The 21,526-nt window shown below is 47.1% G+C and overlaps 1 protein-coding gene and 1 long non-coding RNA gene across 6 annotated transcripts in view; one reads left to right on the forward strand and one right to left on the reverse strand.

Annotated features, from left to right (window-relative positions):
• Window positions 1–1,515, reverse strand: part of LOC129397438 (uncharacterized) — a 198,163-nt gene extending 196,648 nt beyond the window's left edge. For all 5 annotated transcript variants that reach the window (XR_008624873.2, XR_008624875.2, XR_008624872.2 and 2 more), the window contains exon 1: window positions 1,378–1,515. This is a non-coding gene — a long non-coding RNA (uncharacterized LOC129397438). The remainder of the gene's footprint in view (window positions 1–1,377) is intronic.
• SEC61A1 (SEC61 translocon subunit alpha 1) lies at window positions 1,498–21,113 on the forward strand. Its single transcript, XM_003829396.4, has 12 exons — window positions 1,498–1,975; window positions 2,251–2,318; window positions 4,935–5,000; window positions 5,092–5,170; window positions 6,130–6,261; window positions 9,529–9,638; window positions 9,935–10,088; window positions 14,304–14,464; window positions 16,379–16,576; window positions 16,846–17,037; window positions 17,408–17,484; window positions 18,903–21,113. The coding sequence occupies exons 1-12, from the start codon at window positions 1,969–1,971 to the stop codon at window positions 19,087–19,089; spliced, it is 1,431 nt and encodes a 476-aa protein (XP_003829444.1). The 5' UTR covers window positions 1,498–1,968; the 3' UTR covers window positions 19,090–21,113.
• Window positions 21,114–21,526: the final 413 nt, after the last annotated feature.

A 21,526-nucleotide genomic window follows, 5' to 3' on the forward strand; every position in this document is an offset into this window, starting at 1 on the left:
TTTTTCTGTATTTTTTTCTAGAGACAGGGTTTTGCCATGTTGCCCAGGCTGGTCTTGAACTCCTGGGCTCAAGTGATCCTCTTGCCTTGGCCTCCCGAAGTGCTGGGATTACTGGTGTGAGCCACTGCACCCAGTCCAATAAAAGTATTTTAAACTAGTGATTCTCCTAACGCAATTAGTGATTTAACACACGTAACTTGGCTGCAGTCCCTGCAGTGACACAGGCCAGATTGTGTCATAATGTGGAAACAACAGGAGGCCTGTTATCAATGGTACTGACATCCTACAACTATTAGCACAAACCAATGAGTTTATATTAAAATTTCTATTAACTAATTGTAATATTTATTGTAATTACTATACTATTTACCCTCGAAATATTTCAACATTTTAACCATCAATATGGTGCAGGGTGCATAATGGCTAAATATCGGATCTAGTCTATATGCTGAACTTAGTCCAGGGGCTGCCAGTTTTAGCTTCAGGGCAAAACTCCAGAAGAGATCATCAGTGGGTCCTGGAAGTGAAGATGGGTTGCATTTCAGACTCTGAATAAAGAGTCAATGTCTTCTTTTTCCCCTTTTTGGTGGGGGATGGATATCAAGTGATGTCACACCTAGACCACTTCACTGAAGTTACCTGCCTGTTCCCAGTAGTCCTTTGAATTTTCCACCAGTGGGTTTGTATTCCAAAAAAGACTTCCTGTCCTGTCCAACTTTCTGAGCCAAGAATGTACAAAACCTGATTATCTGCTAGAAATGGGTGAGAATGGAAAAATCCAAATAGTTGACACCTAAATTAAAAGCAAAAAAGCATCTTGCCACATATGTACCCCCAACTTCTACCTGTCCTGGTCAAGGTTTAGCTCCATGAAACCTTGCCTGATCCCACAAGGCGTGCCCACCTCCTCCCTGCTAAATGCTCACAGCATTAAGTCTGTTTCTCTCAGATGACATCATACCTACTGACTACAGATGCCTGAAAGTAAATTCCAACCCCCAGCCCCAGCATCCCTTGCCCTACCCGTTATCCCCCTTTCCCACACCGATCTTAGGCAATCACACCGCCATGCTTTGCCCACAACAGTCTCCTCAACCTGTTCCCTCATTCCTTCTCGCCAGAATCTATCAAGGCTCGGCACAAAGGTACTCTCCCAGGAGGCCTTCCTGAATTCTTCTGTGAGGCAGACTACTTCCCGAGCTGCCCCGGCCCTTCTCCGGCCAAGTCTCTCCAGAAACTCATCCCATTCGTTCTCAGATGGATGGGGACCCACACCCACGACAAGCCTCCGGGTTTGCTTAATGACTCAGACAGCGAGGGTGCTCGGTAAGCCCCACCAGCCCGCGCCCTACCCAGCAGGTAATGACGGAGACCTACTAGGTGACGGGCGCCGCGGTAGACGCTGGGACAAGGTCCCTGCTCCAGGGAGCTTACGGTCTATTCACTAACGTCAAAGAGCAGTGAGTGCTGTTACGTGTATGGGAGCCACCAGGGTCTCCGCCTGCCTGCAGGGCCACGCGCGCACTCGACGCTTCGCGCCTGCCTCAGTTTCTCCGTGGGGCCGCACCGCCCCAGTCTCGGGAGGCGTGACACACCCTCCCCGCGCGCTCTCGCGTTACCAAGTCTGCGCAGCCGCACACCCCCAGTCCCGGCGGGCCCCGCGCGCCAGGCTCCTTCCCGACAGGCCCCAGGAGCCCCGCTGCATGCCGGGGCTTGAGGTCTCGGCGAAGCGGCGCGGCGCAGCGAAGCGCGGCGGCCGGCGGGCGCGCGTGGCAGGAAGCGGAAGCGATCCGAGGCCCGGCCCCGGCCCCGCCCCGCGCCGCGCCGTGCCGCTTGCCGCCGGGCTAGCACTGACGTGTCTCTCGGCGGAGCTGCTGTGCGGTGGAACGCGCTGGGCCGCGGGCAGCGTCGCCTCACGCGGAGCGGAGCTGAGCTGAAGCGGGACCCGGAGCCCGAGCAGCCGCCGCCATGGCAAGTGAGTCCTGCAGGGCAGCCCTACTGAGGCCGGGACGGAACAGATCCCCCTTCCCCACACCCGTGCGGTCGGGCGCCCGCCGGCCAACCCTGACCGGCCCCCTGCAGAACGCGGCCCGTGCCCCCGGCCCTTCTCGAGTATCCCCACGCTTCCGGGGTGCGGCCGGCTCCCCTGGCCCCTGCTCTCACTCGTCGTGGGCAGAAGGCGTCCCTGGGTAGCGCGGAAGGTTACTTCTCTGTGTCCCAACTCTTCCTGTTTTGTTTCTCCCATCAAAGTCAAATTTCTGGAAGTCATCAAGCCCTTCTGTGTCATCCTGCCGGAAATTCAGAAGCCAGAGAGGAAGGTAAGTACCCCAAATCGCCAACAAAGAAGGTTTCAGGAAACTGTCTGGACTCTGGAAGTTTACAGTATGATTAAAAATGGCTTCAGCACGGCAATGGAAACTCTCCCTTCTCTTCCCTTGGAGTGTAGTTGTGCTCTGTTATTCCGGAGAGCTGTCGAAAGGTGACCTGGTTGTGTGGAAATTTCCACTGAAATCACTGTGCTTTATTTGGAGCATCTTTGGTGGATGTTGCTCCGAGAACAAAGCCTCCGGTTGCCCTGTCCCAAAAATGGATCCGGGCCATGAATGAATAAGGCCTCAGTTAGGATAGCAGATTGAGTTACCCTCCCTTTTTCACCTCCAACGGGAGCGGATCACGGGTTGGTTTTTTTTCCCAGGAGATGCCCTTTGTATCCAGCTGCTAAAGGGAAGGGCTGTCACTTTAGTATTTACAAATGATTTTGTACCTTTTATGTAGGCTGTCACAATAGGGGGAATAAAGGCTATTCTTTTGTGAAGTCTGCTGCTTTTCACAGACGGTGTATTAAAACAAGGAAAGATTAAATTTAGAGCTGTGCTGAATCAGAAATTGTGTGGAGTGAGTGTTGCCAGTGTAACTACAGCTGTCAACGAAAAAAAGTTTCGTTAGGTTCCTAGGTTAGAGAGTGGGGAATAAAATGTTTGTGTCCTCACATTATTTTTCAAACTGTTGTTAAAGCATTCACATGGACACTTGGGTGCTTGGAATCCACTTTCATTTTTTTACGTAAAATAGTTTCATATAAATGCCCATGTGCTGCTTTTAATGCACGAATTTGTAAAGCTTTACCCCCTCAATTCCAGTGTAGCGAAGGGGCATGGCTCTGGAGGCAGGCAAGCCTAGGTCCCACCCTTTACATAGCACCTTAATAGCTATGTGACCTTGGCCTTGTAACTCAGTGTGGTAGACGGAACAAGGGAAATATGTGCAAGGTATAGCAGTGGCTCAAGAAGGGATTAACTCTGGGAGACATGATGTCTTATGGTGGTTTTGAAGGAGAAATAGAAGTCTCCTTGAAGGGATGGAAAGGAATTCCAAATAAAAGGAGTATATAGTTTGCAAAGGCATTGGTGACAAGAGTGTAGCATGTTTGGATGGGAGGTTATTAGATGTAGTTGCTATTGATAGAACATAATTGTAGGTGGGGAACATTAGGAGATGAATAACAAGGGCCAGACATGAGAATGTCACTTTGGAAGAAAAGGAGAGGACTAGAGTTGGTTTAGAGGCTTTTCACATCAGAGGATGAACTGTGGTACTGAGCAAGAATGGATTTAGGGGCTACTAAGAAGCAGAGGAGACAGGACTTGGATAAAGAGCTTTTGGGGTTTTGATGTTAAATTTGATTGTAACCAGGAGAGAGGACTTGGTGATTAGAAAGGGAGTCTTGAAAAAATTGTCTGCTCTTTGTTTCCCATCAAGATTCATTTCAGACAGGTTACTCTGAAATGGCATTGCCTTCTCTTGGCCACTTTCTAATTTCTTAGTGTGGTGGGATGGTAGGTGGGAAGAGGACCATTCTCAAGAGAAGAAGAGTCCTGTGAATGCCCCCAGCTTTGGATGGAGTATCTGAACACTGATTCACACCACTGTTGTGTGGCCGTATGGCTGTGTCCTACTTTGCCTGCATGTATAGTTAGAGGATTGTGACTCCAGTTCTGGCCAGAGGGCCAGGAATGCTGACTCAGTGCCTGCCTAGAAGTGTTTTTAAAGAACACAGTTTTGTTCACTTAATACTGTCAGTCTCTTACAAGGTATTTCAACCTCAGAATCTTCCGTCTGTACAATAATTAATGTTTGTTAAGCCCTCTAAAGCCATTAATGTAGGGTAGGCAGCAGGTACTAGTGAAGACACTCAGTTTCAGAGGCAGAAAACCTGGAAGAGTTCCCACTCTACTCTTTAGTGACAGAGGCTTTGGGTGGGAGGTTTTCTAATGATACTTAATACTTAATAGTCATCTTTACAGCGATTCTTGTCACCTATGCAACCTATGTACCTGAGAAGATGTGAAAATCCTTAAACAAATGCTACTAGTAGGTTAAACGTGCAACTCTCCTGCCCTTCCCCAATATTGTTTATTACACTGTTTTACCCTTAATTCATAGAAAATACACTATTGAGCAATTCCAAATTACTTGACTCTAGAATAACAAGGTTTTGTGACTGAAACTCAAATGAAAAGTGGTTGCTCGTGTGTTTTACAAGTCATGTTCTATTGTGACATTCTTTGATCTTGAGTCTTAACTGTTAATGCTAATGGTTAAAAGCACAGTTTGGGACTCAAACTCACTTTAGCATTGGGGTTTGGTACAAATTATTTAGCTCTTCTAAGGCTCAGTTGTAAAATAAAGGTAATGCTCTGTGGTGTGAGGTGAGCTGGAGTGATGCCTGTAGGTCCTTGCATTGTGCTCTGTGCAGAGGAAGTTTAAGCAGTACATGGTACTTATGTTTGGTACATGGTTTAGCTTCTCTGCTGAACAGAGAAAAGAGTCTGGTTGGAGTCCATTTTTAGAGAAAGGGGTCTGATTGGAGTCCATTTTTATTAATTTGCTTTTCAAAGTAACTCCCTGCTTCAATTCATTCTCTTCTACTCTAGATTCAGTTTAAGGAGAAAGTGCTGTGGACCGCTATCACCCTCTTTATCTTCTTAGTGTGCTGCCAGGTAAGCTCAGGCTTGTATTTCGTACTGGGGAGGGGGATAAGAGTGGCTGGAAACAGGAGTGCTGACTGTTTTGCTCTTTGCCTGTTCCCAGATTCCCCTGTTTGGGATCATGTCTTCAGATTCAGCTGACCCTTTCTATTGGATGAGAGTGATTCTAGCCTCTAACAGAGGTAGGACTCTGGCTCTGTCTTTTCTCTGTAGAATGTGGGCTTACCTAGCTTCACTTAGTTAAATTAATAGGCTTTGGCTTTATATGGAACTTAGAGAGTGACTTGGAAAATAGAGTGAAGAATGTTAGCGTGCTGTGTTGAATAGCCTTATTAAATGCTGAGTTCAGCACCAAGGCATACCATCATATTTGGAATTGTATTTGAATGCAGTACAAAACCTGTAATGACAAGATAGGTCTGTGCTATAGAGAGAATAAAAAACATGGAGAAACTAGAATACTTTTTGAATACCTGAAATGATGACATTTCCATTGATAACATTCTTCGGAATATGTAATTTGTTTTTCAGCTGTATCTTTTTCATATCTATAGGTTACATATAGTGTCAAAAAATATGTAACAGTGTTTTATATCCTCTAACCAGTTACTTATGGGACTGGGGAGGATTCTGAATGTGTAGGTTGATACTGCATTTGATTAACTCATTTAAAAAATATAGTTCAATTAAATTCCAAATCAGTTGGAAGTGTAGCTCATTTTAACATAATGGGAAGTAGAGGCTTATTCACAACTAGATACAATTGTACAGGCTCCTTTTCCAGACTCTGGAAATTATTTGAATGTTATCCTTTTTTTATTAACTGATGAAGAGACGAAAATTTCTTATCTCTAAAACCAGAATGAATCTGTTTATGGTGAATTTAAATGCAGCAGTCTGTTTAGACACCATGTGACTTCCTAAAGAGAATAAGCTGTTGCCTGGCAGGCTGAACAGAATGAATTGAATTATATACTAATCGTTGATATTTTGGGGTTCTCTAAATTAAACACAGCTAGGAAACTGAAACACATTGGTTTTATATAAGGGGTACCCAGTCAAATTTTGCTTATTCATTTTTAAAATAATGTACTATGTTTCCAAGCTAATATTGACTGTTTTGCTTCCCCGTTTCCTCAAGGCACATTGATGGAGCTAGGGATCTCTCCTATTGTCACATCTGGCCTTATAATGCAACTCTTGGCTGGCGCCAAGATAATTGAAGTTGGTGACACCCCAAAAGACCGAGCTCTCTTCAACGGAGCCCAAAAGTGTAAGAAAGATTGTGAATAATCTGATATCTATAGTTGGAAAATTTGAATTTGCTATAAGATTTTGGTATCAGTTTTTCTTTTTTTATTTATTTTTTATTTTTTTATTTTTTTTGAGATGGAGTCTTACTCTGTTGCCCAGGCTGGAGTGCAGTGACGCAGTCTTGGCTCACTGCAACCTCCACCTCCCAGGTTCAAGCAATTCTCCTGCCTCAGCTTCCCGAGTAGCTGGGATTACAGGCACGTGCCACCACACCCAGCTAATTTTTGTATTTTCAGTGGAGACGGGGTTTCACTACATAGGCCATGCTGGTCTTGAACTCCTGATCTTGTGATCCACCCGCCTCGGCCTCCCAAAGTGCTGGGATTATAGGCGTGAGCCACCATGCCCAGCCCAAACAGTATTTTCTTTTGTGCTGCAACCTCCTTGGCCTGCCAACCCTGCAGGAGCTCCATGCCCTGTGTTAGCGTGAGAGAGCACTTCTGGTAGAGCAGAGGTGGTGGGTGCTGGGGATGGGCTGGGCAAGGCAGGGGAGAGTGTCTGGAGTGCCCCTGAGGCCATGTAATGGAGGGGAAGGATCAGAGCTTGGAGGTCTTAGCACCCTTGGCCACCATTTCATTATTGCTTAGAAGGAAGTAATGGCTACTTCAGAGCTGTCATAAGGATTAAATAATCACTGTCACAATGCCTGGCACATAGTAGTTATTTGGCAAGTGTTTTATAAAAGAATTTAACTGACTGGGTGCGGTGGCTCACGCCTGTAACCCCAGCACTTTGGGAGGCTGAGGCGGGCGGATCATCTGAGGTCAGGAGTTTGAGACCAACCTGGCCAACATGGTGAAACCCCATCTCTACTAAAAAATACAAAAATTAGCCAGGCGTGGTGACAAGTGCCTTAATCCCAGCTACTTGAGAGGCAGAGGCAGGAGAATTGTTTGAACCCAGGAGGCAGAGGTTGCAGTGAGCCGAGATAAAGCCATTGCACTCAAACATGGGGGACAAGAGCAAGACTTCTCTCAAAAAAAAAAAAAAAGAATTTAACTGAAGAAAAGGTGATCCTGTCAGTCCAGCTGTATAATTTACCAGCTCTGTGATCTGGGGAAAAGTTAGATGATAGCTCTTATGTTTCAGTTTCTTCATCTGTAAAAATGGGGATAATAATGGTATTTGCCTCATATCTAATAATAAGTGTTACTAGTAACAATTACTAGTCATCAAAATTAGCCATATTTAGCCTCTGTTTGCTGAAAAACATTAATTAGGAAATGATATTTACAGTCTCCTATCCAGTCATCTTTTCGCCTACACCAGCATGTTTTACAGGTCTTAAATTAGTATGGTGAATAATTGAATGAGAAATACATCTTTTTTTTTTTTTTTTTTTTTTTTTTTTTGAGACGGAGTCTCACTCTGTCGCCCAGGCTGGAGTGCAGTGGCGTGATCTTGGTTCACTGCAAGCTCTGCTTCCTGGGTTCAAGCCATTCTCCTGCCTCAGCCTCCCAAGTAGCTGGGACTACAGGTGCCCGCCACCACGCCCAGCTAATTTTTTGTATTTTTAGTAAAGACGGGGTTTCACTGTGTTAGTCAGGATGGTCTCAGTCTCGATCTCCTGACTTCGTGATCCGCCCACCTCAGGCTCCCAAAGTGCTGGGATTATAGGCGTGAGCCACAGCGCCCAGCCAAGAAATACATCTATTTAAACTTGTCAGTTTTAGATAAAAATTAGGATTTTAAAATACACACATGTGGCTGGGAGCAGTGGCTCATACTTGTATCCCAGCACTTTGGGAGGCCAAGGCAGGATGATTGCTTGAGGCCAGGAGTTCGTGACTAGCCTGGGCAACACAGTGAGAGAGACCCCATCTCTACAAAACAACAACAACAAATTAGCCAAGTGTGGTGATGCACCTGTAGTTCTAGCTACTAGGGAGGCTGAGGTGGGAGGATCACTTAAGCCCAGGAGTTTGAGGCTGCTAGTGCACCACTGCACTCCTGCCCGGGCAACAGAGCCTGTCTCTTAAAACAAAATAAAAAACACTAAGAAAACAAAAAAAGTACAAGCACAAATTGGCAGTTTTCTCTTTGGTCTTGACAATGTTTTGAATGTTTTCCTGCATTAAGAACTAATTGTTGTGGAGCACTTTTTAAAAAGTCAAATAGGGACTATATTTGATGGCCACTTTGGAGTACAATTAATTTTACATGACAGATTAAATAGGAAAGCTGAAACTGAAGGTCAGACCGTACTTAGAGGACCCATCTAGTACTGTGGAACTTGTCAAATGTGTCCATTCCCTTGTGCCTAACAGTGAAATAGAGTGAGTTGTAAGAAATGAAGACACCCTACAAAAAGGAAAGCTTTTGCCAGGCGTGGCTCACGTCTGTAATCCCAGCACTTTGGGAGGCTGAGGTGGGTGGATCACGAGGTCAGGAGTTGGAGACCATCCTGGCTAACACAGTGAAACCCTGTCTACACTAAAAATACAAAAAATTAGCTGGGTGTGGTGGCACATGCCTGTAATCCTAGCTACTCCAGAGGCTGAGGCAGGAAAATCGCTTGAACCTGGGAGGTGGAGGTTGCAGTGAGCCGAGATCATGCCACCGTACTCCAGCCTGGGCGACAGAGACTCCGTCTCAAAAAAAAAAAAAGGAAAGCTTCTATTAGACCAAAATAGCTTGGTAGCTAAGGGAATGGGAAGAGCAGCCAAACCGATGGTACGTGGGGTTTTCCTTTTAAAAGCACATTAAATAAAAACTTGAGAAGGGATCACTTTACCCCAGAGCTAATAATTCTGTCCTCTGGACCCAGACCTGGATGGTGAGCCTAGAGAGGTGGCCCAAATCTGTAGTTCAGCTCTTGAGCCATCGAGACCCCAAGTGCCTGACATTGAGTTTGGGTGCTGCAGGTGTGACATCTCCAGATTGTGTCTCCGGATGCTGTCAGGAGTAGGTTCTACTCCCTGATTTTCTTTGAATAGAACAAATTTTCCAAGTTTCACTTTTACTCCTCCCATGATTAAAAAGCAAGTGAATCTAGGAAAAGGTAAAACTAAAGAAGAAGTGTGCTTTTGTTCAAAGGCTTTTGATTCATCATGTACTTTGCTGATGTGATGGTTTAGCGCGTTCTCAGCCGAGCCCCTTGGAGGTAGTATCACTGCTCTTCATCTTTGTTCTCCACCGTGCCTGGCGTTGAATGGGTGTTTCTTAATTGTTTCTTTTGTTCTGTGTAGTGACCCACTTGGAAAACACTTCTTTCTTTCAATTCTAGTATTTGGCATGATCATTACTATCGGCCAGTCTATCGTGTATGTGATGACTGGGATGTATGGGGACCCTTCTGAAATGGGTGCTGGAATTTGCCTGCTAATCACCATTCAGGTAATTATTATGCTAACATCTCCCTTTGAGTAGCCCCTCACACTTACCTACAATTCTCACATAACAAATCTCAAGCACACCTAAAAGGAACTCCTACTGAAAGGAAGCAGAAGCCTAAGACTCTGGGTTAGCCCTCTGAATTCAGCAGAGAAAGGCTTTACTGACCGCTCTCTGGGGCTGAGGATGTGATCTCACTCCGTCTTCAGCGTTTATATCAGAGAACCCAATTACTGAAGGATGGAACTGTGTCCATGGGGAGCAGTAACACATAGTCTTGTATTTTTGAATTTTTACAGCTCTTTGTTGCTGGCTTAATTGTCCTACTTTTGGATGAACTCCTGCAAAAAGGATATGGCCTTGGCTCTGGTATTTCTCTCTTCATTGCAACTAACATCTGTGAAACCATCGTATGGAAGGCATTCAGCCCCACCACTGTCAACACTGGCCGAGGTAAGGGCCCTGCGCTCCCCTGATGGCAACAGCTTTCAGCAAAAACAATTGAGCAATGCAAAGCAGAAGACAAAAATCCCCCCATTCCACAGAAAAATAATGTCAGTTTTAGGTTTATCTCTTCTGGTTTTTGGGTCCATCTGCAAAGTTTTAAAAACACAAATAGGCTTGTAATTATGATGATACCTAACTTGCACTTTTCATATAAAAATATCTCCTGGATGTTTGGCATGTCAGAATACACAATCCTGCCTCACTTTTCTTAGCACAGTATAAGCTTATATTGCAACGATAAAGCAACGTTAAGTCATTTCCAGGTTTTTTTATTGTTAACATTGAAACCATAACTGTCCTCATGTGTTCATCTTTGTATATTTTGGCAGCTGCTCTCAGTGAATAAGTTTCTAAAAATGAAATTCCTAAACCAAAGCACTTGGTCATGCAAGGGGCAGCTTTCTGAAAAAGGCCTGAACTTGGAGCTTAGCACCTGCGTTCAAATCCTGGCTGTTCCTGTTAGTCATACATACGTGGCTTTGGGCAGATTCCTGCACCACTGAATCTTGGTTACCAGGATGCAGTGAGAAGCAACATGAAATTACGTGATGCCTGGCTCCTGGTAGATGTATATCAAACATTGGCATGCTGTGCTACATCCACCAAGTGCCGTGGAAATCTTGTAACAGCATGTTTTTAATAAAAAGTTCAAAACATACAAGGGAAGCCTTAGAGAGTGTGACTTATTAGGGAAAGGAAATAAACATTTTTTGGCACTAAATATCTTCTTCACTGAGGAGCATTCCAGGAGAAATAATCATGCATATTTGAGAGTTTTCTTTTAATTGAATGTTGGAAACAGAGTCCTTGGCCTCCAGAGACCATATTATCTCATTAATGAGATGGAAAACTGGTCCCCAAACAATTGAAGGCTGCATGTGCCTAACAGGTTACAAAGGAGAGTGGAGCTTGAGGTAAGGAGCCATAGAGAAGAGTGGGCAAGATCACATTTGATGCTTCCTTGAGTACTTTGTATAAATTTAGGAAATCCAAGGTAAATTGGGAGAAGCAGGTCCAGAAGGCAAAGTTTGACAGGATGTAAAAAGGCAAGAGGGGGATGGCATTGTAGGAGTTCAGGTATTTGTCAAGACCATCATGGTGACTGGCTTTTGGGGAGTGCCTGAGTGGGAAGGAAGTGAAGTCAGAGGGGAGCCCCTGGTGGCTTAGCAGCCCAGTAGTAGCCGCCAGAGGCTCATGTTCCATTCTGCAGCAGGGCATTGAGTAATGGGAGCCAGAGTTTGGAAGAAGTGATTTGCTCTGCACCGAAAGGCAGAGAGAGCAGCTAGGTGCGTGCAGCAGTAATCCAGCCCCAATTAAGCCATCCTACAGGAGAGCACTGTGTGAGGGCATTTGGAGGAAGCAAATTGAGAGAGGGGACCAGAGAGGCACTTTCAAGGTGGGGGAAAACTAAGAAGCAAAGGTGGGTTTGTCTGGCCTTGAAGTCAGTGTGTCTACATGTCAGTTGCTCATGTTTGGGACCTGGCTGACACGAGATGCATTCAGGAAGGGCTGTGCCCCATGGCCTGCATGTAGGCAGTGAGTGGTGCTAGAGGGAGAGCCTAGGGAGGGGCAGGGAGAGCCACACAGAGGGCACAGCTGGGACGGCAGCTTTGCAGCTGTGCCTGGAGATGTTGCAGGTTGGCTTGGGACCGGGGAGGCTGTTGAATGAGATTCTACAGGCAGAGACAGTAATCACTGCTGTTTCCCTGGGCAGCAGGAACAATCCAGAACTGGGAATTAGTCCCAAATTTGAAACCGTGGGGAAACAGGCCAGCCTTGTCACACAGGACCAAAAGGTGGAAAGGAGAGGAATTGACAAAAGACCGCCACAGGGTGAGATGAGGACATGATGGCCAGTTAGGACATGGTGTCTCTTTCACAGAAGCCACAGCAGAGGAGGTCAGTGGTCATATTGGTTAGATGGTCTGCCTGACATGTCATCTCGGAATGGTCCAGGAAGATGTAGCAGGTGGTCCTAGCTATCACGTGTTAGAAACTTGGGAACAGTGCTTTTGAGTTCTTTAGTTTCACCTTTTCCTAGATTCACTTGCTTTTTAGTCATGGGAGGAGTAAAAGTGAAAGTTGGAAGATTTGTTCTATGAAAGGAAAATCAGGGAGCAGAACCTACTCCTGACAGCATCCAGAGACACAATCTGGAGATGTCACACCTGCAGCACCCAAACTCAATGTCAGGCACTTGGGGTCTGGATGGCTCCTGAGCTGAACTACGGATTTGGGCCACCTCTCTAGGCTCACCATCCAGATCTGGGTCCAGAGGACAGAATTATTACCTTTGGGTTAAAGTGATCCCTTCTCAAGTTTTTATTTAATGTGCTTTTAAAAGGCAAACCCCACATACCATCAGTTTGGTTACTCTTCCCATTCCCTCAGCTACCAAGTTATTTTGGTTGAATAGAAGCTTTCCTTTTTGTAGGATGTCTTCATTTCTTACAACTCACTCTATTTCACTGTTAGGCACAAGGGAATGGACACGTTTGACAAGTTCCACAGTACTAGATGGGTCTTCTAAGTACGGTCTGACCTTCAGTTTCAGCTTTCCTATTTAATCTGTCATGTAAAATTAATTGTACTCCAAAGTGGCCATCAAATATAGTCCCTATTTGACTTTTTTTTGTTGTTGAGACGGAGTCTTGCTCTGTCACCCAGGCTGGAGTGCATTGGCGCCATCTCGGCTCACTGCAACCTCCGCCTCCCGGGTTCAAGCAATTCTCTGCCTCAGCCTCCTGAGTATGGGATTACAGGCGCCCGCCACCATGTTCGGCTAATTTTTTTGTATTATTAGTAGAGACAGGGTTTCACCATCTTGGCCAGGCTGGTCTTGAACTCCTGACCTTGTGATCCGCCCGCCTCAGTCTCCCAAAGTGCTGGGATTACAGGCGTGAGCCACCACGCCCAACTCCTATTTGACTTTTTTAAAAGTGCTCCTCAGAGTACCGATACCATGACCCCACACTGCCCACAGAGACCCTGTCTCTGGAAGTAATGCCAGCTTTCTGCCAGTAGAAGCAGCGTGAGTTGCCAGGCTTCCATTATGGGATGGTTATGCTGTACTGGAACGGCAGAGGTTATCACTTGTTTCTTTCTTTCGCTTTTTAGTTTTTTAACGTAAGTAAATTTCTTGCTGATGTCTAAAACTTAGGCCTTAATAATGCACCACACTCCCCGCCTTCCTCTCACTTGTTACCCTGTTGTCTGGTTCTCAGATTGGGTCCCTTTCCTATATCCCTCAGTCCCTCAGTAAGCTCACTCCACCCCTAGGCCTGCCTCCCTCAGGAGCATCTCCTGGCAGGGTGTCATTTGGATGGGACCACATGGTGGACGCAAGCATATCCTCTGTACTTGTATCCTTGGTGTGAGAAGCAGAGAGTTGGAGCCTCCCCACTCACCAGCCAAGGGCAGCCTGCACTTCAGAGCTGTTGAATGGGTACTTGTACTTCTCAGGATTTTCCAGGAAAGTAGATTTGCCAGCTCTGAGCCCCCTCTTCAGTGGATGACCCCTTTCAGCTAGAGTTCAGCAGAGTCTGCTTTTATTTTTATAAATTATCATCGTTCCACACCTCTGGTGGCCACTGACTCATGTGCCTAAGAAATGAGACCAATTAATTTTAAAAAGTGGAATAGTGGTTGGGTGCTGTGGCTCACACCTGTAATCCCAACACTTTGGGAGGGTGAGGCGGGAGGATTGCTTGAGGTCAGGAGTTCGAGACCAGACTGGGTAACATAGTGAGACCCCAACTGTACAAAAATAAAAAATAAAAAATTAGCCAGGCGTGGTAGCACGCCTATAGTCCCAGCTATTCGGAAGTCTGAGATGGGATCACTTGAGCCCAGGAGGAGAAGGTTGAGGCTGCAGTGAGCTGCGACCACACCACTGCACTCTAGCCTAGGCAACCGAGAGAGAGGGACCCTGTCTAAAAAAAATCAAAAACAAACCAGAATAGCCCGTTTCTGTAGTTTGAATTCTCTACAGAAGAGAAGGAAGGGATGAGAATAATACATGCTGTATCCCTGTGGCTATGGGCACCATGAGTCTAATAACTTAAGTTTGTTTTCCTCTTTTTATTTTGTCTGCTAAGAAGGCTAGAAGCAAATTGAGTTGCCTGTTCGTTCCTTCATATTTGTCTCCTCCTCTGCCAACAGGAATGGAATTTGAAGGTGCTATCATCGCACTTTTCCATCTGCTGGCCACACGCACAGACAAGGTCCGAGCCCTTCGGGAGGCGTTCTACCGCCAGAATCTTCCCAACCTCATGAATCTCATCGCCACCATCTTTGTCTTTGCAGTGGTCATCTATTTCCAGGTGCGTCCAGATCCAACCCCAGGGAGTTTCCGTGGTCTGGATTTAAGTTTCAGAATGCCTTGTGTGCAGTCCCCCACTCTGTGGGGTGCGCTGTCATCATATTGTGTTGAAACGATGAGATGGTATTTGAAGGCAGCAGGTTTCCAGATGAGCTGGACAAGCATGTTCATTGAGTCATGGGACCTGCCATTAACGAAACAAAATTAAGGCAGTTCTAACATATGTGAAATCATGTTCCTCTGGGTTGGGCCTATCGACAGGTAAGATACATTTTTAAGTTCTTAGTTCAAGAGAAGCAAAAAGTACTCTAGCTCTGAAACCTCATTGCTCTCTTATAGAAAGTTTGTATGATATTTATAGGTAACTTCTGCATCTCGGAAAAGGCCTATCTTCTTAAGCTGTCTTACCTTTAAAAGTATTCCATCTCTTAAACTTGCTTCTGAGTAAGAGACCTGAACTGCTGTTGTTTTCCTGTAATTGGATTGATCTTTGTATTTTTTGATGGTCCACTTTGTATTTTGGTGTTTATTTAAAAGAAGGGACAGAGATGAAAGGCAGTTTGATGTTTGTGAAAGGTATTTATACCAGCTACATGCTTTTCCCATTCCTTCTGCTGAGACTAAGCCAGATTCCTGCTTAATAAAAAGCTATCTCTTTAGGGGCTTTGCCAGAATTTGCAGTCAGATCATTAAGAATTTTTTTTTTTTTTTTTTTTGAGACGGAGTCTTGCTCTGTTGCCCAGGCTGGAGTGCAGTGGCGTGATCTCGACTTGACTCACTGCAACCTCCACCTCCCAGGTCAAGCGATTCTCCTGCCTCAGCCTCCCGAGTAGATGGGATTACAGGTGCCTGCCACCACACCCAGCTAATTTTTTTTTATTTTTAGTATAGACAGGGTTTCACCGTGTTAGCCAGGATGGTCTCGATCTCCTGACCTCGTGATCTGCCTGCCTCCACATTCCAAAGCGCTGGGATTACAGGCGTGAGCCACCGCACCCGGCCTTAAGTATTTAATTTTTAAATCCTCTGTATTCCGAGCCCTGTTCTAGGTACTGGGAGTTCATAAAAATAAACCCTTTCTAGTCTCCAAGGGTTTCAGAGGGAGAAGTTGTATTCCTAGAAAAGTTTAGCTTTTCTGTTTATGATTAAAAACACTGTAAGGAACTATTATAAGGTGTGAGGCCACTGCTGTAGTGGCCCTGCCTCAGAGCCAGTGTAAAAGCTCAGGAAACATCACCAGCTAGAGAGAAGCGCCCTTGGGATTTGGGTGTGTGGCCTCCAGGCTTTTCTCCATATTCCACACAGATGTGGATGTAATGTGATAGGCTCTGTCTTTTGGGAAAAAAAAAAAAAAAGCGGGGGTGGGGATCATTCCACCGTGCTTGCTTCCATGTTTTGTTTTGTGTGAGACAGGGTCTCGTTGTGTTGCTTAGGCTGGAATGCAGTGGCATGATCTCGGCTCACTGCAGCCTAGACCTCCCAGGCTCAAGTGATTGTCCCACCTCAGCCTCCTGAGTAGCTGGGACTACAGGCGCGCACCACCACACCCGGCCAGTTTTGTTTATTTTTTGTAGAGACGGAGTCTGTGTTGCCCAGGCTGGTATCGAACTTCTGGGCTCAAGCAATTCTCCCACCTCGGCCTCCCAAAGTGCTGGGATTACAGGTGTAAGTCACCACGCCTAGCCTTCAGTGTATTTTTAAACCAGCTTTTCTGGGCCCCTTCTGGATGTGCCAAGTGCAGGAGTGCAGTGGTGGGTAAGGAGTGGGCACAAGCTCTCAGAACTGGGAGCCCCAGAACCAGCACACAGGATTTCCTCCCTTGTGGCCCACTGGACAGTCCCCGGCTGGGCTGTGTTTCTGTGCAGCAGGCTGAAATGAGGCAGTGAAGGGGATTTGGTTCTGTTTGGCTTCTCAGGGCTTCCGAGTGGACCTGCCAATCAAGTCGGCCCGCTACCGTGGCCAGTACAACACCTATCCCATCAAGCTCTTCTATACATCCAACATCCCCATCATCCTGCAGTCTGCCCTGGTGTCCAACCTTTATGTCATCTCCCAAATGCTCTCAGCTCGCTTCAGTGGCAACTTGCTGGTCAGCCTGCTGGGCACCTGGTCGGTAAGTAGGCTCTTTGAAGATGAGCTAGCAATGCAGCTAAGTTGCAGTGGTTTCTATCAGTGTCTTGCTCATGAACAGATATTTCATCCGAAGATATTTTCCATTGTGCCTTTTACAAATTCAGCACATTAAATTATCTTTTCAGTAAAAAAATTGTACTGTGGGCACTGAGTAAAATTGCATTCTTTCATCTGCTCAGAACTATTTTTGCCTTGATGCTAAAGTAAAATGAAGGAGCACTCACATGCGTTTGGTTTCTTCTTCCCCAGGACACGTCTTCTGGGGGCCCAGCACGTGCTTATCCAGTTGGTGGCCTTTGCTATTACCTGTCCCCTCCAGAATCTTTTGGCTCCGTGTTAGAAGACCCGGTCCATGCAGTTGTATACATAGTGTTCATGCTGGGCTCCTGTGCATTCTTCTCCAAAACGTGGATTGAGGTCTCAGGTTCCTCTGCCAAAGATGTAAGTAGAAGCAAAACTTTCTGGAAGGGTGATGAAAGTGTGACTGGTATAAGGGGTGTGGACTTGTCACCTCATCATAAATAATGGTCTGTGACACATGCAGATAGATCGTCGTCCTTTAGGGGGCAGTTCAGAAGCTTTAAGGGCTGACAGATGGAGTCCAGCAGTAGATCAGCTGTGGGTATGAGAATCTGAATCCACACTGTAAAGTTAGACTTTGTCATATGACTTCCTTGCGGCAGTTTTAAAGTTCTCTGTATGAATATTGTCAGTGCTCGAAGAGGCGATCTGTAACTGTTTAGTACCACTTGGAATGCGTATTTCCCCTTCAGCCTCCAATTCCAACTTCTCCCCTGTGGGCACCCTGCAGGTTGCAAAGCAGCTGAAGGAGCAGCAGATGGTGATGAGAGGCCACCGAGAGACCTCCATGGTCCATGAACTCAACCGGTGAGTGGTGGCCCCAGGTCCCCAACCTCCTGTCTGTGGACATGTGTTGTTTCTTTCCATGCAGGGCATCCTGATAGGCCCTAGCACTTACTGGGTCACTAAATCTTATCCTTGGGTTACAGGACAGAATTAAATGTTAAATATTTATAAACTTGCTAAGTGCTGGACACTGGAGACGTAAAAATAAACACTTACAGCCCCTTTCCTCCAGAGGGAGCCACTGGGTAAGGAGATGGAAGCATGTGGCCAGGCGGGTAGGAGACAGTGCGGTAAGGGTCCTGAGAGCAACAGCTGTGACTGGCAGCGGGACCCTCACCCTGGCTCATGCCGGTGGGGTGCTGAAGAGAGCGCCCTGGAGGAGGGTCACTCTGAGCTCAGAGCAGGCAGGTCCTGGCATCTGAGTGCATTTTGGGGCCTGCGGTGGCGTTAAGGCTAGAGAGGCTGGCAGTGGCTGGGCACGGAAGGGGTTGATGTACATCTGAAGCAGGGCAGAAGGGATGGAGCCTGCAGTCTCTTAGGAAGGTCAGTGCTAATACACGAAACCACGCTAGAGAGGGAGAGGGGGAGGCCACATACCTGCCAGGCTGTGGTGAGAGTTTGGGCCAGAGGTGATGGTGCCAGATACAGCTGTACCCTTGGAGATGGAGCAGTTAGGTAAGGAAGGGCAAAGTCCAGGTGACCTTAGATGCTGCCACAGCACTCTTCAGTCTGCACAGTCCTCATTACAACTACTCATCTCTTCCATCGTCACTCAGAAGCAGCCACAGACAGACAACAGACAAATGAGCATGGCCGTGTTCCTACAAAGCTGGCTACAAAGTCAGCTGCAGACCAGGTTGTCCTCCTATGGGCCTTACCTAAAGGAAGCAACCACAGGAAAAGCCAGAATTGCAAACTTCAGATCATTTTCTAATCCCTAGCAGGGATGGTAGGCAATTTAGTTCATTCTCTTAATATTAAGCTGCTGGATTTACAGCACCGTGCAGTAGAAGTAGAATTCAATTTCATGTAGTTTTTTAAATTTCTAGAAGTCACATTAAAAAAGTAAAAAGAAACAGGTGAAATTAATTTTAATATATTTAACCTAGTATATCCAAAGTATCATTTCAACATTATAATTAATGTTAAGAAAAACCATGATGAAATATTTTACATCCTTGTCTTCAGATCTCCAAAATCTTATGTGACATCTCAGTTTGGTCTAGTCACAGTCCCCTGGCCACGTGTGGCCAGTGTGGCCACTGCCTGGACAGCAGCGCCTTGGCCTGGAGCGTTAGCATGTTAGTAGATGACTTTCTAGGAGACAGCAGAGGGGCCTTTGAGGCATTAGGTCCCAAAGTCTCAGGTGAGCCTGTTGGCCGCCTGGCTCACGGGGAGCTCTGTGGGTGTCCGGGAGCTGACTGTGTCCCCTCCCCCAGGTACATCCCCACAGCCGCGGCCTTTGGTGGGCTGTGCATCGGGGCCCTCTCGGTCCTGGCTGACTTCCTGGGCGCCATTGGGTCTGGAACTGGGATCCTGCTCGCAGTCACAATCATCTACCAGTACTTTGAGATCTTCGTTAAGGAGCAAAGCGAGGTTGGCAGCATGGGGGCCCTGCTCTTCTGAGCCCATCTCCCGGACAGGTTGAGGAAGCTGCTCCAGAAGCGCCTCGGAAGGGGAGCTCTCATCATGGCGCATGCTGCTGCGGCATATGGACTTTTGTTTAATAATGTTTTTGAATTTTGTATTCTTTCATTCCACTGTGTAAAGTGCTAGACATTTTCCAATTTAAAATTTTGCTTTTTATCCTGGCATTGGCAAAAAGAACTGTGAAAGTGAAATTTTATTCAGCCGACTGCCAGAGAAGTGGGAATGGTATAGGATTGTCCCCAAGTGTCCATGTAACTTTTGTTTTAACCTTTGCACCTTCTCAGTGCCGTATGCGGCTGCAGCCGTCTCACCTGTTTCCCCACAAAGGGAATTTCTCACTCTGGTTGGAAGCACAAACACTGAAATGTCTACATTTCATTTTGGCAGTAGGGTGTGAAGCTGGGAGCAGATCATGTATTTCCCGGAGACGTGGGACCTTGCTGGCATGTCTCCTTCACAATCAGGCGTGGGAATATCTGGCTTAGGACTGTTTCTCTCTAAGACACCATTGTTTTCCCTTATTTTAAAAGTGATTTTTTTAAGGACAGAACTTCTTCCAAAAGAGAGGGATGGCTTTCCCAGAAGACACTCCTGGCCATCTGTGGATTTGTCTGTGCACCTATTGGCTCTTCTAGCTGACTCTTCTGGTTGGGCTTAGAGTCTGCCTGTTTCTGCTAGCTCCGTGTTTAGTCCACTTGGGTCATCAGCTCTGCCAAGCTGAGCCTGGCCAAGCTAGGTGGACAGACCCTTGCAGTGATGTCCGTTTGTCCAGATTCTGCCAGTCATCACTGGACACGTCTCCTCGCAGCTGCCCTAGCAAGGGGAGACATTGTGGTAGCTATCAGACATGGACAGAAACTGACTTAGTGCTCACAAGCCCCTACACCTTCTGGGCTGAAGATCACCCAGCTGTGTTCAGAATTTTCTTACTGTGCTTAGGACTGCACGCAAGTGAGCAGACACCACCAACTTCTTTCTGCGTCACCAGTGTCGTCAGCAGAGAGAGGACAGCACAGGCTCAAGGTTGGTAGTGAAGTCAGGTTCGGGGTGCATGGGCTGTGGTGGTGTTGATCAGTTGCTCCAGTGTTTGAAATAAGAAGACTCATGTTTATGTCTGGAATAAGTTCTGTTTGTGCTGACAGGTGGCCTAGGTCCTGGAGATGAGCACCCTCTCTCTGGCCTTTAGGGAGTCCCCTCTTAGGACAGGCACTGCCCAGCAGCAAGGGCAGCAGAGTTGGGTGCTAAGATCCTGAGGAGCTCGAGGTTTCGAGCTGGCTTTAGACATTGGTGGGACCAAGGATGTTTTGCAGGATGCCCTGATCCTAAGAAGGGGGCCTGGGGGTGCGTGCAGCCTGTCGGGGAGACCCCACACTGACAGTGGGCACACGGCAGCCTGCAAAGCACAGGGCCACTGCCACAGCCCGGCAGAGGGGCACACTCTGGAGACCTTGCTGGCAGTGCTAGCCAGGAAACAGAGTGACCAAGGGACAAGAAGGGACTTGCCTAAAGCCACCCAGCAACTCAGCAGCAGAACCAAGATGGGCCCCAGGCTCCTCCATATGGCCCAGGGCTTACCACCCTATCACACGTGGCCTTGTCTAGACCCAGTCCTGAGCAGGGGAGAGGCTCTTGAGACCTGATGCCCTCCTACCCACATGGTTCTCCCACTGCCCTGTCCGCTTTGCTGCTACAGAGGGGCAGGGCCTCCCCCAGCCCACGCTTAGGAATGCTTGGCCTCTGGCAGGCAGGCAGCTGTACCCAAGCTGGTGCGCAGGGGGCTGGAGGGCACCAGGCCTCAGGAGGAGCCCCATAGTCCTGCCTGCAGCCTGTAACCATCGGCTGGGCCCTGCAAGGCCCACACTCACGCCCTGTGGGTGATGGTCACAGTGGGTGGGTGGGGGCTGACCCCAGCTTCCAGGGGACTGTCACTGTGGACGCCAAAATGGCATAACTGAGATAAGGTGAATAAGTGACAAATAAAGCCAGTTTTTTACAAGGTACTTGATCATGTTCTCTTAATTTTAAATTAGATTTTATTCCCAAAAAGGCCAGTGAGGCGCAAAGCTTGGTTGCAGCTTTATGTGTGTCAAAGGCTTGGCTGGAGCACTCAGGCATTTTGCCTGGAAAAGTTCCCTTCTGATGGTCATGTCAACCTGGTGCTCACATTTGTGATAAAGTGATATGGGTGCTGGGCCACATGTGGAACTGCTGCAGGGCTCTGCCCGTGAGGCAGAGTGCACTGGCTGTCCCGTGAGAATGCAGAGGCCTCCGCTGAGCCAGGGCGCCTGCCACCCTGTGGAAGAGTGGGAACCTTCTAGCAGGAGCCTAGGGCCCCATAACTCGAAGCCCTTTGAGCCTCAGCTCCAGTACCCAGCTGGTGATTGGAGAAGTCTTAACTTGGTTGTGAGGCTGG

This window comes from Pan paniscus, chromosome 2 (genome assembly GCF_029289425.2).
Source record: "Pan paniscus chromosome 2, NHGRI_mPanPan1-v2.0_pri, whole genome shotgun sequence".
NCBI classification, from domain to species: domain Eukaryota; kingdom Metazoa; phylum Chordata; class Mammalia; order Primates; family Hominidae; genus Pan; species Pan paniscus.